This window comes from Hemiscyllium ocellatum, chromosome 47 (assembly GCF_020745735.1).
Source record: "Hemiscyllium ocellatum isolate sHemOce1 chromosome 47, sHemOce1.pat.X.cur, whole genome shotgun sequence".
NCBI lineage: Eukaryota > Metazoa > Chordata > Chondrichthyes > Orectolobiformes > Hemiscylliidae > Hemiscyllium > Hemiscyllium ocellatum.
In genome coordinates this window covers 315,080-329,685 of record NC_083447.1, presented here as the reverse complement: position 1 = coordinate 329,685, position 14,606 = coordinate 315,080, and the positions used below count along the sequence as shown (strand labels likewise).

The following is a 14,606-nucleotide window of genomic DNA, read 5'->3' as shown; positions in this document are numbered from 1 at the left end:
CAGATACTGCCTGACCAACTGTGTTTCCTGAAGGGATGGGCTGTTTGGTATGGTCTATCAATCTTTGGGTTTTCCAGTTTACAGACTTAACTTGGCAGTTAACTGTCAACTCAATCCAATAGAGAGTATCATGGAGTCATACTGCATGGAAATGGACTCTTCGGTCTATCTAGTATAGTTAGTAAGTTTGCAGATGACACCAAAATTGGAGGTGTAGTGGACAGCAAAGAAGGTTACCTCAGAGTACATTGGGATCTTGATCAAATAGGCTAATGGGCTGAGGAGTGGCAGGTAATTTGGATTTTAATTTGGAGAAATGTGAGGTGCTGCATTTTGGAAAGGCAAATCAGAGCAGGACATGTACACTTACTGGTAAGGTCCTGGGGAGTATTGCTGAACAAATAGACCTTGGAGTCCAGGTTCATAGCTCTTTGAAAGTAGAGTCGCAGGTAGATAGGACAGTGAAGAAGGCATTTGGTATGCTTTCCTTTTTTGGTCAGAGTATTGAGTACAGGAGTTGGAAGGTCATGTTACAGCTATGCATCACGTTGGTTAGGCCACTCTTCGAATATTGCAGGCAATTCTGGTCTCCTTTCTATCAGAAGGATGTTGTGAAACTTGAAAGGGTTCAAAAAAGATTTACAAGGATGTTACCAGGGTTGGAAGATTTGAGCTACAGGGAGAAGCTGAATAGGCCGGGGCTGTTTTCCCTGGAACATTGTAGACTAAGGGGTGACCTTATAGAGGTTTATAAAATCATGAGTGGCATGGGTAGGTTAAATAGACAAAGTCTTTTCCCTGGGGTGGGGGAGTCCAGAACTAGAGGGCATAGGCTTGGGTGAGAGGGAAAAGATATGAGAGGGATCTAAGGGGCAACTTTTTCACTCAGAGAGTGGTGCATGTATGGAATGAGCTGCCAGAGGAAGTGGTGGAGGCTGGTACAATTGCCACATTTAAAAGACATCTGGTTGGGTATATGAATAGGAAAGGTTTAGAGGGATATGGGCCAAGTGCTGCCAAATGGGACTCGATTAAGTTAAGATATCTGGTCAGCATGGACGAGTTGGACCAAAGGGTCTGTTTCCATGCTATACATTTTTATGACTGTAGTCCACACCAACCACAATCCCAAACTGAACTAGTCCCACCTGCCTATGTTTGATCAATATCCCTCCAAACATTTCTTATTCATGAACTTACCCAAATGTCTTTCCACTGTTGTAACTGTACCTGCATCCACCACTTCCTGCGGAAGTTCATTCCACACACAAACCATTCCCTGTGCATCAAAAAAAGGTTGCCCCTCATGTCCTTTTTAAAACTTTCTCCTCTCCACAGAATTCCTCCATCCTAAAAAAAGACCCTTGTTATTCATCTTATCTGTGTCCCTCATGATTTTGTAAACCTCCAATGAGGTCACTCCTCAACCTCCTACACTCCAGTGAAAAAAATCCCAACTTAGTTTTATACCACAAACCCTCCATTCCTGGCAACATCCTAGTAAATATTTTCTGAACTCTCTCCAATTTAATAATATCCTTCCCATCGCAGTACTTCAAAAAGAGGTTTCACGTTGTCCTGTACCAACTCAATATGACATCCCAACTCCTATACTCAAAGGTCTGAGCTACAATGGCAATTGTGCAAAATACCTTTTTAACTACCCTGTTTACCTGTGATGTAAATTTCAAAGAATTATGTACCTGAACCCCATGTCTCTCTGTTCTACCACCCAACCCAAGGCCCTACTTTTAATTGTATAATCATGCCCTTGTTTGTTTTACCAAAGTGCAATGCCTCACATTTATCCAAATTAAACTCCATCTGCCACTCCTCAGCCCATTGGCCCAATTGATCAAGATCTCTTTGTAATTGTAGATAACCTTCTTCACTGTCCACCATTTTTGTGTCATCTGCAAGCTTACTAACCATGCCTCCTATATTCTCATCTAAATCATTTATATAAATATCAAACAAAAGTGGACCCATTACCAATCCCTGTGGAACCCCATTGGTCACAGGACTCCAGTCAGAGAAACAACCCACCACGGCCACACTCTGTCTCTTATCATAAAGCCAATTTTGTATTCTTTAACAAGTTCACCCTGAATCCCATGTGATCCAACTTTACTAATTAATCTACCATGCAGAATCTCGTTAAAGGCTTTATTAAAAACCATGTAAACAACATCTACCCTCTACCATCATCAACTGTTTTTTATACTTCCTCAGAATACTCAACCAAGTTTGTGAAACATAATTTCCCTCACACAAAACCATGCTGACCATCCCCAATCAGTCATTGCCTCTCCAAATGCATGTAAATCCTATCTTTCAGATTCACCTCCAACCATTTATCCTCCTCTGATATCAGGCTCACAGATCCATATTTCCCAAGCTTCTCCTTATGACAGCCTTTCTTATATAAAGGCACTTTAGCCACCCTCCAATCCTTTGGCACCTCACCTGTGGTTATTGCTGATACAAATATTTCTGCTGGAGGCCCCACAATTTCTTCCCTAACATCCTGGGATTCACTTGGTCAGATCCTGGAGATCTGTTGTTTTCTGAGACCTCCAGCACCTTTTCTTCTGTAATGTGAATTGTTTTCAAAGCATCTATATTTTTTTCTTCGAGTTCTCTAACCTTCATTTCTTTCTCCACTGTAAAAACTGACATGAAATATTCATTTGGTATCTCTCCCTTCTCCTGAGGTTCAGCACAGAGACAACCTCATTGATCTTTTGCTCTTAATGCACTTGTAGAATCTCTTTGGATTATCCTTAACCTTATCTGCCAAGGCAATCTCGTATCCCTCCTTTTCCCTCCGGATTTTCCTCTTAAGAATGCCCTACACTCTTTTTACTCTTCAAGAGGTTCAGTTGATACCTTTTGCTTATATCTAATGTATGATTCTTTCTTATCCTTCACTAGAACCTCAATACCTTCATTCATCAATTGTTCCCTACTCTTACCAGTTTTACCCTTCACTCTAACTGGAACATGATGCCTCCAAACCCTCGTTACCACACTTTTGAAAGCCCCCTACTTGTCAGTTATCCCATTACCTGCATACGGTCTTCTCTAATCAATGTTTGAAAGTTCTTGTCTCATACTATTAAGATTGGCCTTACTCCAGTTAAGAACTTAAACTTTTATGGAAGACTTATCCTTTTCCATAACTATTCTACAAAAACTTGTAGAATTATGATCACTTCTCCCAAAGTGTTCTCCTACTAACACTTCAGTCACTTGCCCTACCTAATTTCCAAAAAGAGAATTGAGGTTTGCTCCTTCTCTGATAGGTACATTTACATACTATAGTCATAGATTTGTACAGCATGGAAACAAACCCTTCAGTCTAACTCATCAATACCAACCAGATATCCTAAATTAATCTAGTCCTATTTGCCAGCATTTGACCTACATCCCTCTAAACCCTTCCTACTCATGTACCTATCCAGATGCCTTTGAAATGTTGTAATTGTACTCACCTCCACCCCTTCCTATGGCAGCTAATTCCATACACGCACTACCTTTTGTGTGAAAACATTGCCCCTCAGGTCTCTTTTAAATCTCTCCTTTCTCACCTTAAACTTATACTGACTAGTTTTGGACTCCCCTTTTCATGGGAAAAAGACCTTGACTATTCACTCTATCCATGCCCCTCATGATTTTATAAACCTCTATAAGGCCACTCTCAGCCGCCAATACTTCTGAGAGCCTGTTCAGCCTCTCCATATAACTCAAGCCCTCCAATCCTGGCAACATCCCTGTAAGTCTTTTCTGAGCCCTTTCAAGTTTGAGATGAGAAAAAATGGGAGGAGGTTCGAATTGAATCTGCAGAGACTGAGCTGAATGGCCTGTGTCTGTGCTGCATATCCTGTGGAATTAGAAAAGCTTTCTATGTGAACAAGAGAGAGGGCTGAGGATCATCAGTCAATATGTAGTCTAGTGTACGCTAGTTTCAGCTTTAAAAGTTTATGGTCTAATCTAACAGCAATCCCAATTCTTAGAAGAGAAAATAGAATTAGCGCATCCATTTTGTCATTGATTAACCCCACTCTTTCACCATCTCCCTTTATCTTTACCTGTCTCAGTATCAGTAGCTTTCAAATAGGTTTCCTGATTAAGTTTCTAATTTTATTTGATATTCCTCACTTCCCTGTCTGTACCAAACAACCCTATCGATAACTGATGTAATTGTATTGGAAAATTTACCCTTACTCTTTCTTTCACAGCTCTACCACAGGTGAGCAGTCCTCCCAAGGGATGGTATTGTCTGATTTCTGACCCCATTGATCAATGATTCATTCCTCTGTTCTCCCATTGGATATTGCCCTTTATTCTGCTCCTTCATTACACAGTGATTCATTACCCTGTGCCCTCATTGCACATTGATTTATTGCTGCACTCCTCATTGGACGGTGATCTCTAACTGCAAATAATGTGCTGATTCCAGCAGACCGACTGATTCCGTCAATCGTTAATCTCCGAGTCCAGCATCCTCCTGAAGTCTCGGTGAAGGTTCATCAGGTCACACAAGTGGTCGGAGAGAAACACACAAATTCTGCTCAGCTCCACGTCCAGGAGCCAACATCTCAGAGAGAACCACAAAACCGGACACCACAGGAGCGCCAGGGACCTCTCACTGCTGACCCCCGATTGGATGCAGAGTCTGTGTTTGGGTACTGCTTTACTGAAATCACCAGTGGACAGGTAGGAAACTGCTTTACAACTGGCATTGGGTGTGATGCCAGCTTGGAGCACACTGCTGTTAGAACATACAACAGTACAGCACAGGAATAGGCCCTTCGGCCCACCAAATGTGTGCTGACCATGATGCTATTCTAAACTAATCCAATTGCCTGCACATGGTCCATATTTCTCTATTCCTGCCTGTTCATGTATCTGTCTAAATGTCTCTTAGGTGTTTCTGTTATCTCTGTTTCTACCACCTTCCCTGGCAATGCTTTCCAGTCACCCATCACTCTCTGTGTAAACAAAGACCTGCCTCCCATATTTCCCCTCTCATTTTAAACCAATGCCACCGAGTAATTGATATTTCCACACTGGAAAAGAAACACTGACTACCCACCCTATCTCTGCTTCACAATTTTCTACATTGCTATCAGGTTGCCCCTCAGCCTCTGACAATCTAATGAAAACAATCTAAGTTTTTTAACCTCCCCTTATAGCTAATATACTCCAATCCAGGCAACGTTCTGGTAAACCCCTTCTGCACCCTTTCCAAAGCTTCAATATTTTTCCCATAGTGTGGTGACCAGAACTGCACATAATACTCCAAATGTGGTCTAACTAAAGTTTTATTCAGCTGCATCACAATTTACCAATTTTTAATCTCAGTGCCCTGACTGATGAAGGCAAGAATACCTATGCCTTCTTTACCCGTTATCCACTTGTGTTGCCACTTACAGGGAGCTATGGACTTGCCCCCGAGATCCCGCTGTATTTCAATGCATCAAAGGATCCTATCATTTACTGTATACATTTCCTTTGTATTTGCCCTCCTGAAATACATCACCTCCCACTTATCCAGATTAAACTCCTTCTGCCATTTCTCTGATTAACTTTCCACCTGACCTCTTTCCTGCTGTACTCTTTGACAACCCTCCTCACTATCTGCAGTTCCACCAATTTTCATGTCACCTACAAACTTACTAATCAGACTGCCTACATTTTCATTCAAATCATTTATATATATATTACAAACATGAAAGGTCCCAGTACTAATCCTTGTGGAACACCACTGGTCACAGACCTCTAGACAGAAAAACACAACTACCCTCTGTCTTCTATGACCAAGCCAATTTTGTTTCCAACTTACCAAGTCATAGTGGATCCCATGTGACTTAAACTTGTGGACCAGCCTATCATGAGGGACCTTTTCAATGTTTTGTTAGACACGGTGGCCCAGTGGTTAGCACTGCTGCCTCACAGCACCAGGGATCCAGGTTCAATTCCATCCTCAGGCAACTGTCTGTGTGGAGTTTGCACATTCTCTCTGTGTCTGTGTGGGTTTCCTCTGGATGTTCTGGTTTCCTCCCACAGTCCAAAAATGTGCAGGTTAGGTGAATTGGCCATGCTAATTTGTCCATAGTGTTCAGGGATGTGTAAGTTAGGGTGCATTAGTCATGGGAAATACTAAGTAATAGGGTAGGGGAATGGGTTTGGGTGGGATACACCTTGGAGAATCAATGTGGACTTGTTGGGCTGAAATGCCTGCTTCTGCACTGTAAGGATTCTATAATAAAGTCAATATAGACAACATTCACTGCCTTTCCCTCATCTATCATCTTTGTCACTTCCTCAAAAAACTCAATCAAATTTGTGAGATAAGACCTCCCCCCAAACAAAGTCATGTTGACTATCCCTAATAAGTCCATTCTTTTCCAAATGCAAGTAAATCCTGTCTCTCAGAATCTTTCTCTAATAATCTTCCCAACCAGTGATGTAAGGCTCGCCTGCCTATAATTTCCAGGATTATCCCTGTTACCTTTCTTAAACAAAGGAGCAACATTGACTATACTCCAATCTTCTGGGATCTTGCCTGTGGCTAAAGAGGATACAAAGATTTCTGTCAAGGTCCCAGAATTCGTCTCCCTCAATATCCTGTGGTAGATCCCATCAGCCCTTGGGGCTTTCTCAAATTTAATATTATTCGAGACAACAAGCATTGCTTCCTTTTTAATAGTGGCATGCCCTAGAATATCAACATACCCTTCCCAAACCTTACCATCATCCATGTTCTTCTATTGGTCTGAGAGTTGTGGGGAAAGATCCTAAATATTTATTTGAAAGTGCATCACTAACCAATGCCAGTGACTGGCAGCTCTTAAGGATGACAGAGACAAAGAGAACTGCAGATACTGAAATCCACAGTAGACAAGCAGTGGATGTTTCTGGTACAACTTCGTCCTGATGCTTAGGATCAGCATTGGATTCCAGGCACTGGTGAGTGACGTCTAGGGAGGTGACACTTGGAGATGGAGTGGACAGGGAGGTGGCAGTAGTGGGGATGATTCTGAGCAGAACCCTTTGTCTTTTATTAATTTGTTTGTGGGATGTGGGTGTTGCTGGCTGGGACAGCATTTAATGTTGCCCTTTGAAAAGGTAGGTATGAGCTGCCTTCTTGAACCACTACAGTCCATGTGCTGTGGGTTGACCCACAATGCCCTTAGGAAGGGAATTCCAGGATTCTGACCCAGCAACAGTGAAGGGATGGTGATATACTTCCAAATCAAGATGTTGAATGGTATGGAGAGAATTTGAAGCTGATGATGTTCCCATGTATCTGCTGCTGTTGTCCTTCTAGATGGAAGTGGTTGTGGGTTTGGAAGGTGCTGATCTTTGATGAGGATGTTTTGGTGCCAAGTCCCTCAATTCCAGGCACTGAGCACTTTTGTTCAAAAGAGTCTACCCATTGGAGCCCAGAGATGATGTTGTGCAGGTTTGCTCCACGTTGTTGAGCCAGCTCTCAGTTCCTGCTGCATTAATAGCAGGAAGAAGAATCCAGGGAGCTAGGAGGTAAAGAGGAGGAACTCAAAGGTAGTGAGCTCGGGATTACTATCAGTGCCACGTGTTAGCCAGTGTAGAAATGAAAAAATAGGCAGGATGAACACGTGGCTTGAGAGATGGTGTAGGAGGGAGGGGTTCAGATTTGTCATACATTGGGACCAGTTCTGAGGAAGGTGGGACTATTACAAAATGGGCGGTCTACATCTGAACCAGACTGGAACCGATGTCCTTGGGGGAGTTTTAAACTAATGTGGTAGGGGACTGGGAACCAGAAGAGAAAATAAGTAGGCAGTGAGTTGGAGACTGGAGACCGTAAGAGTTATGAAGATAGCATTAATAAAGGAAAGAGTAGGCAGAGAGCAGATGGATGCAAAAAATCTGGTGATCTGAAATGCATCTACTGTAATGCAAGGAGTATAGTGTGTAAGGCAGATGAACTTAGGGCTTGGATTGGTGCCTGGGAGTATGACGTTATTGCAATCACAGAGACTTGGTTGAAGGAAGGGCATGATGATTGGCGATTAAATGTTCCAGGATATAGACGCTTCAGACAGGACACGGAAGGAAGTAAAAGGGGGGTGAAGTTGCATTGCTGGTCAGGGACGATATCATGGCTGTGCTAAAGGAGGACACTATGGAGGTCGTGGGTAGTGAGGCATTATGGGTGGAGCTGAGAAATAAGAAGGGTGCGGTTACATTGTTGGGGCTGTATTACAGGCCTCCCAACAGTGAGGGTGAGGTAGAACAACAAATAGGTAAACAGATTATGGAAAGATGTAGAGGCAATAGGGTAGTGGTGATCGGAGATATTAATTTTCCCAACATTGACTGGGATATACTTAGCGTCAGAGGTCTGGATGGGGTAGAATTTGTAAGAAGCGTCCAGGAGAGTTTTCTAGAGCAGTATGTCAATAGTCCAATGAGGGAAGGGGCCATATTGGACCTGGTACCGGGAAATGACCCAGGCCAGGTGGTAGAAGTTGCGGTGGGGGATTTCTTTGGGAACACTGACCACAATTCTGTAAGTTTTAGAATGCTGGTAGATAACGAAGAGAGTGGTCCTAAGGGAAGAGTACTACACTGGGCCAAGGCCAATTATATCAAAATTAGGCAGGAGCTGGGAAATGTGGATTGGACACAGCTATTTGAAGGGAAGTCCACATTTGAGATGTGGGAGGCTTTCAAAGATAGGTTAAAGATAGAGCAGGATAGGCATGTCCCGGTGAAGGCAAAGAATAGGAAGGGCAAATTTTGTGAACTATGGATGACAGGAGAAATTGTACAACTAGCCAAGAGGACAACGGAAGAGTACATAAGGTTCAGGCAGTTAAGAACAGAACGGGGCCTGGAGGAATATCGGAAGAGTAGGACAAGTCTTAAACGAGGAATCAAGCGGGCTAAAAGGGGTCATGAAATAGCTTTAGTGAGCAGAATTAAGGAGAATCCCAAAGCATTTTATTCTTACATAAGAAGCAAGTTGGTAACTAGAGAAAAGAATTGGTCCACTGAAGGATAATGAAGGAAGGCTGTGCGCCGAACCTGAGAGAATGGGTGAGATTCTGAATGATTACTTTGCAGCAATGTTCACTGAGGAGAGGAACATGATGAATCTTGAGATTAGAGATAGAATTTTGATTAGTCTGGATCACGTTGGCATAAGTAGGGAAGATGTGTTGGGTAGGATAGAGGTTATTAAGGTAGACAAATCCCCACGGGTCAGATGGGGTCTATCCCAGGTTGCTGAGGGAGGTGAGAGAGGAAATAGCTGGGGCCCTGACAGATATCTTTGTAGCATCCTTAAATACAGGTGAGGTGCCGGAGGACTGGAGGGTTGCTCATGCTGTCCCCCTGTACAAGAAGGGTAGTAGGTATATTCCGGTAACTATAGACCAGTGAGCCTGACGTCGGTAGTAGGGAAGTTGCTGGAGAGGGTACTGAGGGATAGGATCTATTTATATTTAGAAAAGAATGAGCTTATCAGTAATAGGCAACATGGTTTTATGTGGGGGAGATTGTGCCTTACCCACTTAATAGAGTTCTTCGAGGAAGTGAGCAAGTTGTTAGATGAAGGAAGGGCTGTTGATGTCATATACATAGACTTTAGTAAGGCGTTTGATAAGGTTCTCCATTGTAGACTAATGGAGAAAGTGAAGTCACATGGTGTGCAGGGTGTTCTAGCGAGGTGGATAAAGAACTGGTTGAGCAACAGAAGACAGAGAGTAATGGTTGAAGGGAGTTTCTCAAAATGGAGAAAGGTGACCAGTGGTGTTCCACAGGGGTCAGTGTTGGGGCCACTGTTGTTTGTAATATCCATAAATGATCTGGAAGAGGGCACTGTTGGTATGATCAGGAAGTTTGCAGATGACATGAAGATTGGTGGAGTAGCAGAAAGCATAGAGGACTGTCAGAGAATACAGGAGGATATAGATAGGCTGGAGAGTTGGGCAGAAAAGTAGCAGATGGATTTCAATCCAGACAAATGTGAGGTAATGCATTTAGGCAAGTCTAATTCTAGAGCGAATTATACAATGAATGGAAGAGCCTTGGGAAAAGTTGATGGGCAGAGAGATCTGGGAGTGCAGGTCCATTGTATCCTGAAGGTGGCTGCACAAGTGGATAGAGTGGTCAAGAAGGCATATAGTATGCTTGCCTTCATTGGACGGGGTATTGAGTATAAGAGCTGGCAATACATGTTAAAATTGTACAAGACATTGGTTCAGCCTCATTTAGAATACTGTGTACAGTTCTGGACGCTTTAGAGAGGGTACAGAGAAGGTTTATGAGGATGTTGCCTGGTATGGAAGGTGATAGCTATGAAGAGAGGTTGAGTAGGTTAGGTTTATTTTCATTAGAAAAAAGGAGATTGATGTGGGCCCTGATTGAGGTTTACAAAATCATGAAGGTGTAGACAGGGTGGGTAGAGACAAGCTTTTCCCAGGGTGAAGGATTCAATAACAAGAGGTCACACTTTCAAGGTAAGATGTGAAAGTTTAAGGGGGATACACACGGCAAGTACTTCACACAGAGGGTGGTGGGCATTTGGAATGTGTTGCCAGCAGAGGTGGTAGAGGCAGGCATGGGAGATTCATTTAAGTTGTGTCTGAACAGATGCATGAGTAGATGGGGAGCACAGGGATGCAGATGCTTAGGAATTGGGCAACAGGTTAGACAGTAGGTTTGGATCGGCTTAGGCTTGGAGGGCCAAAGGGCCTGTTCCTGGGCTGTAAATTTTCTTTGTTCTTTGTTCACTGGCAGGATCAAACCCATTCATGAGCAGGTGAAAGGTTTCAGTCAATAACAGAATGAGAAAGATTAGATTACTTACAGTGTGGAAACAGGCCCTTCGGCCCAACAAGTCCACACCGACCCGCCGAAGCGCAACCCACCCACACCCCTACACCTACCCCTCACCTAACACTAGGGGCAATTCAGCATGGCCAATTCACCTGACGCGCACATCTTTGGACTGTGGGAGGAAACCGGAGCACCCGGAGGAAACCCACGCAGACACGAGGAGAACGTGCAAACTCCACACAGTCAGTCGCCTGAGTCGGGAATTGAACCCGGGTCTCAGGCGCTGTGAGGCAGCAGTGCTAACCACTGTGCCACCGTGCCGCACACAAAGCTTTATTCAGAGTGAAAGCAAGAAGAGAGCAGGGTCCTACTCTGTCACACTCCTACCCAATTAAATGGCTGCCCATCAAGCTCTCTTTGGGAGGGAGGTATTAACCCCTATCCAGAGGTCCATTCCCACCTCTCTCTCTGTTCATTGGCTTTTGTCACTGTGCAATGTTCTTGGTGTCAGACAGTGACTTACCCCATTGATCAATAACAGTTCATCTTTTCTTTCACTGAGAGATTGAATCCTGTTTGTCATAATCAGAGTTTTTACAGCATCCAGATCCTTCAGCCCATCATGTCCACGCTGACCATCCAGCAGACATCTCTTCCATTCTCATTTTCGAGCACTTGGTCCATAGCCTTGTCAGTTCTGGTGTTTCAATTGAATCTTCTTCAATGTCTTGGAGATCCTGCCTTATTACTCTCTCAGGCAGTGACTCACACTACCCTCTAGATGAAAATATTTTTCCTCAAGTCCCTTGCTCCTTATTTAATGTGGTGCCCTCAAGTTATTGACCCCTCTCTGAAGGGGAAAGGTTTCTACCTTGTCTATTCCCCTCAGAGCTTTGAGCACCTCAAGCCAAAGCCCCCCAGCCTTCTCTGCTCTAAGAAAAGCAACTCCAGCCAATCTACTTTCTTTTTGTCGCTGAATCACTTCAGCCCATCCAACATTCTGGTGAATCTCCTCTGCACCCCATCCAATGTACTCACATCCTTCCTATAACTTGGCGACCAGAACAGCACACAGTACACCAGCTGTGGTCTAACTCATATGCAACTCCACCAAAACCCCCTTAACCAATAAAGGCAAGTTTCCCATTTGCCTCCTTAACCACCTTACCTGTCTCTCCTGCTACCTTCAAGGAACTATGCAAATGCAGACAAAGGTCTCTCTAATTCTCTGCACATCCTAGGGTCCTACCATTCAATGTGTACTCCCTTGCCTTGTTAGTTCTGTCAAAATGTTTGCCTTGTGAATGTTCAAGGATTTATGGCCTCAGCTCAATCTGGAGAAATCCTGGTGTCAACATTCTTCCCTTAACCAGAACCAAGCTGTTGGTTCATCTCAGCCCGGAGTGGAATCTCGCTCATCAAGGAGCTGATATATTTGTTACAACTGCCTCAAATTAATGAAATGTTTGACAAATGGGCTGAAGCTTTCTGGGAGACTCACTGAGGAGAAAAGTATGAGTCGCTGAGCTACAATATTAACTCACGCTCTTCCCTTCTGCCCAAGCTGCCGTGTACTTTCAGTGGCTTTTGTTTTTACCTAGGCTTCAAGGTTCTGGCTTGCTCAGAAGTCATTGTTGTCTCGATATTATCATTTCAGTGTTCTTCCCCACTGACCGGCCTGCGGACAGTCGAACGTTGCTGCCAAGGAGGAGGTGTTGGCTGGGGAGTGACCGAATGTATTCAATGTCCTGTGACACCAGGTCAGACATTTCCATAATGCATACGGACAAAACTATTCCAAAATCACATGGATCAGTTAGTGAGCTTGTCACCTGGTGAAATAACCAAGCCACACCCAGTCTCGAACCCCATCCCATAGTTAGATCAGAATTGGATCAGTAACGCACATCAGTAGAACCAGAGAGTTATGACAGCACAGGGGAAGGACACTAGGCCCTTGTATATGTACTGGCTTTCAGAATGAACACCTTGAGCCAGAGTTACAGCCCCATCCCCTCCCGATAGCCCTGCTCATCATTCTTATCCACTTTTCCACCATGTGATAGTGTAACTGCGTCTTCATAGCTTCCATTGAATCTGCCTCCACCACATTGCTTCGTGCACTCACCGTGCCAGAGTCAGTGTGTATCCAGAGCTTAAAAATGTGTTGCTGGAAAAGCGCAGCAGTTCAGGCAGCATCAAAGGAGCAGGAGAATCGACGTTTCGGGCAGAAGCCCTTCTTTAGGAAATAGGAGGGTGTGCCAAGCAGGCTAAGATAAAAGGTAGGGAGGAGGGACCTGGGGGAGGGGTGTTGGGAATGCGATAGGTGGAAGGTGGTTAAAGTGAGGGTGATAGGCTGGAATGGGGGTGGGGGCGGAGAGATCGGGAAGAAGATTGCAGGTCAAGAAGGCGGTGCTGAGTCTGAGGGTTGGGACTGAGAAAAGGTGGGGGGAGAGGAAATGAGGAAACTGGAGAAATCTGCATTCATCCCTCGTGGTTGGAGGGCTCCTAAACGGAAGATGAGTCGCTCTTCCTTCAGGTGTCATGTTGCCAAGGTCTGGCGATGGAGGAGGCCAAGGACCTGCATGTCCTTGGTGGGGTGGGAGGGGGAGTTAAAGTGTTCAGCCACGGGGTGGTTGGGTTGGTTGGTCCGAGTGTCCCAGAGGTGTTCTCTGAAACGTTTCGCAAGTAAGCAGCCTGTCTCCCCAATGTAGAGGAGGCCACATCGGGTGCAGCGGATGCAGTAAGTGATCTGTGTGGAGGTGCAGGTGAATTTCTGATGGATATGGAAGGATCCCTTGGGGCCTTGGAGGAAAGTAAGGGGGGAGGTGTGGGTGCAAGTTTTGCATTTTTTGCGGTTGCAGGGGAAGGTGCTGGGAGTGGAGGTTGGGTTGGTGGGGGATGTGGATCTGACAAGGGGATTGTGGAGGGAGTGGTCTTTCTGGAACGCTGATAAGGGAGGGGAGGGAAATATATCCCTGGTGGTGGGGTCCGTTTGGATGTGGTGGAAATGACAAAGGATGATCCGATGTATCTGGAGGTTGGTGGGGTGGTAGGTGAGGACTAGTGGGGTTCTGTCCTGGTGGCGGTTGGAGGGGCGGGGTTCAAGAGGAGGAGCGGGAAGTGGAGGAGATGCGGTGGAGTTGGAATTGGGAGCCCGACTGACTCCCACAGCTACCTAGACTACACCCCTTCCCACTCTGCCCCCTGTAAAAAACGCCATCCCATATTCCCAATTTCTTCGCCTTCGCCGCATCTGCTCCCAGGAGGACCAATTCCAATACCGTACAACCCAGATGGCCTCCTTCTTCAAAGACCGCAATTTCCCCCCAGACGTGGTTGACGATGCTCTCCACCACATCTCCTCCACTTCCCGCTCCTCCGCCCCTGAACCCCGTTTGGTCACAGGTGCTGAACAAAAGAATTTTATACAAATACTGAAATCTGAGCACTGATCACATGATCAAGGAATTAGTACTTTCTGGGAGTCATGATTTTATTAAAAGACTTTAAGCACTCAATTTAATGACTTAGTTTTTAGGATGAAAGACAGCAGCTTTCCTCAGCAGCTGAACTGGGCAAATAAAGATGTTTTTGTTTTATTTCAAGCAAGGTGGGTATTCACATTGCTAGAATGTTGGAATGCAATTTTCAGTGTGTGTTTAATTAATTAGTTTCCAGATTTTGGTACTGAGTGTAGATACATGTGAAGAAAGTTAAAGAATTAGTGAGTTGCCATTCTCCTCCCTGATCAACACATGAATTCCCCATTC

At 44.6% G+C, this 14,606-nt stretch overlaps 1 protein-coding gene across 1 annotated transcript in view; it reads left to right on the top strand.

The window, feature by feature from the left end:
* LOC132836795 (latent-transforming growth factor beta-binding protein 1-like) overlaps positions 1–14,606 on the top strand; it is a 97,285-nt gene that overhangs the window by 18,372 nt on the left and 64,307 nt on the right. The window contains exons 3-4 of the mRNA XM_060856265.1: positions 4,463–4,719; positions 12,491–12,593. Coding sequence (XP_060712248.1) covers positions 4,463–4,719; positions 12,491–12,593 — 360 coding nt within the window. The remainder of the gene's footprint in view (positions 1–4,462; positions 4,720–12,490; positions 12,594–14,606) is intronic.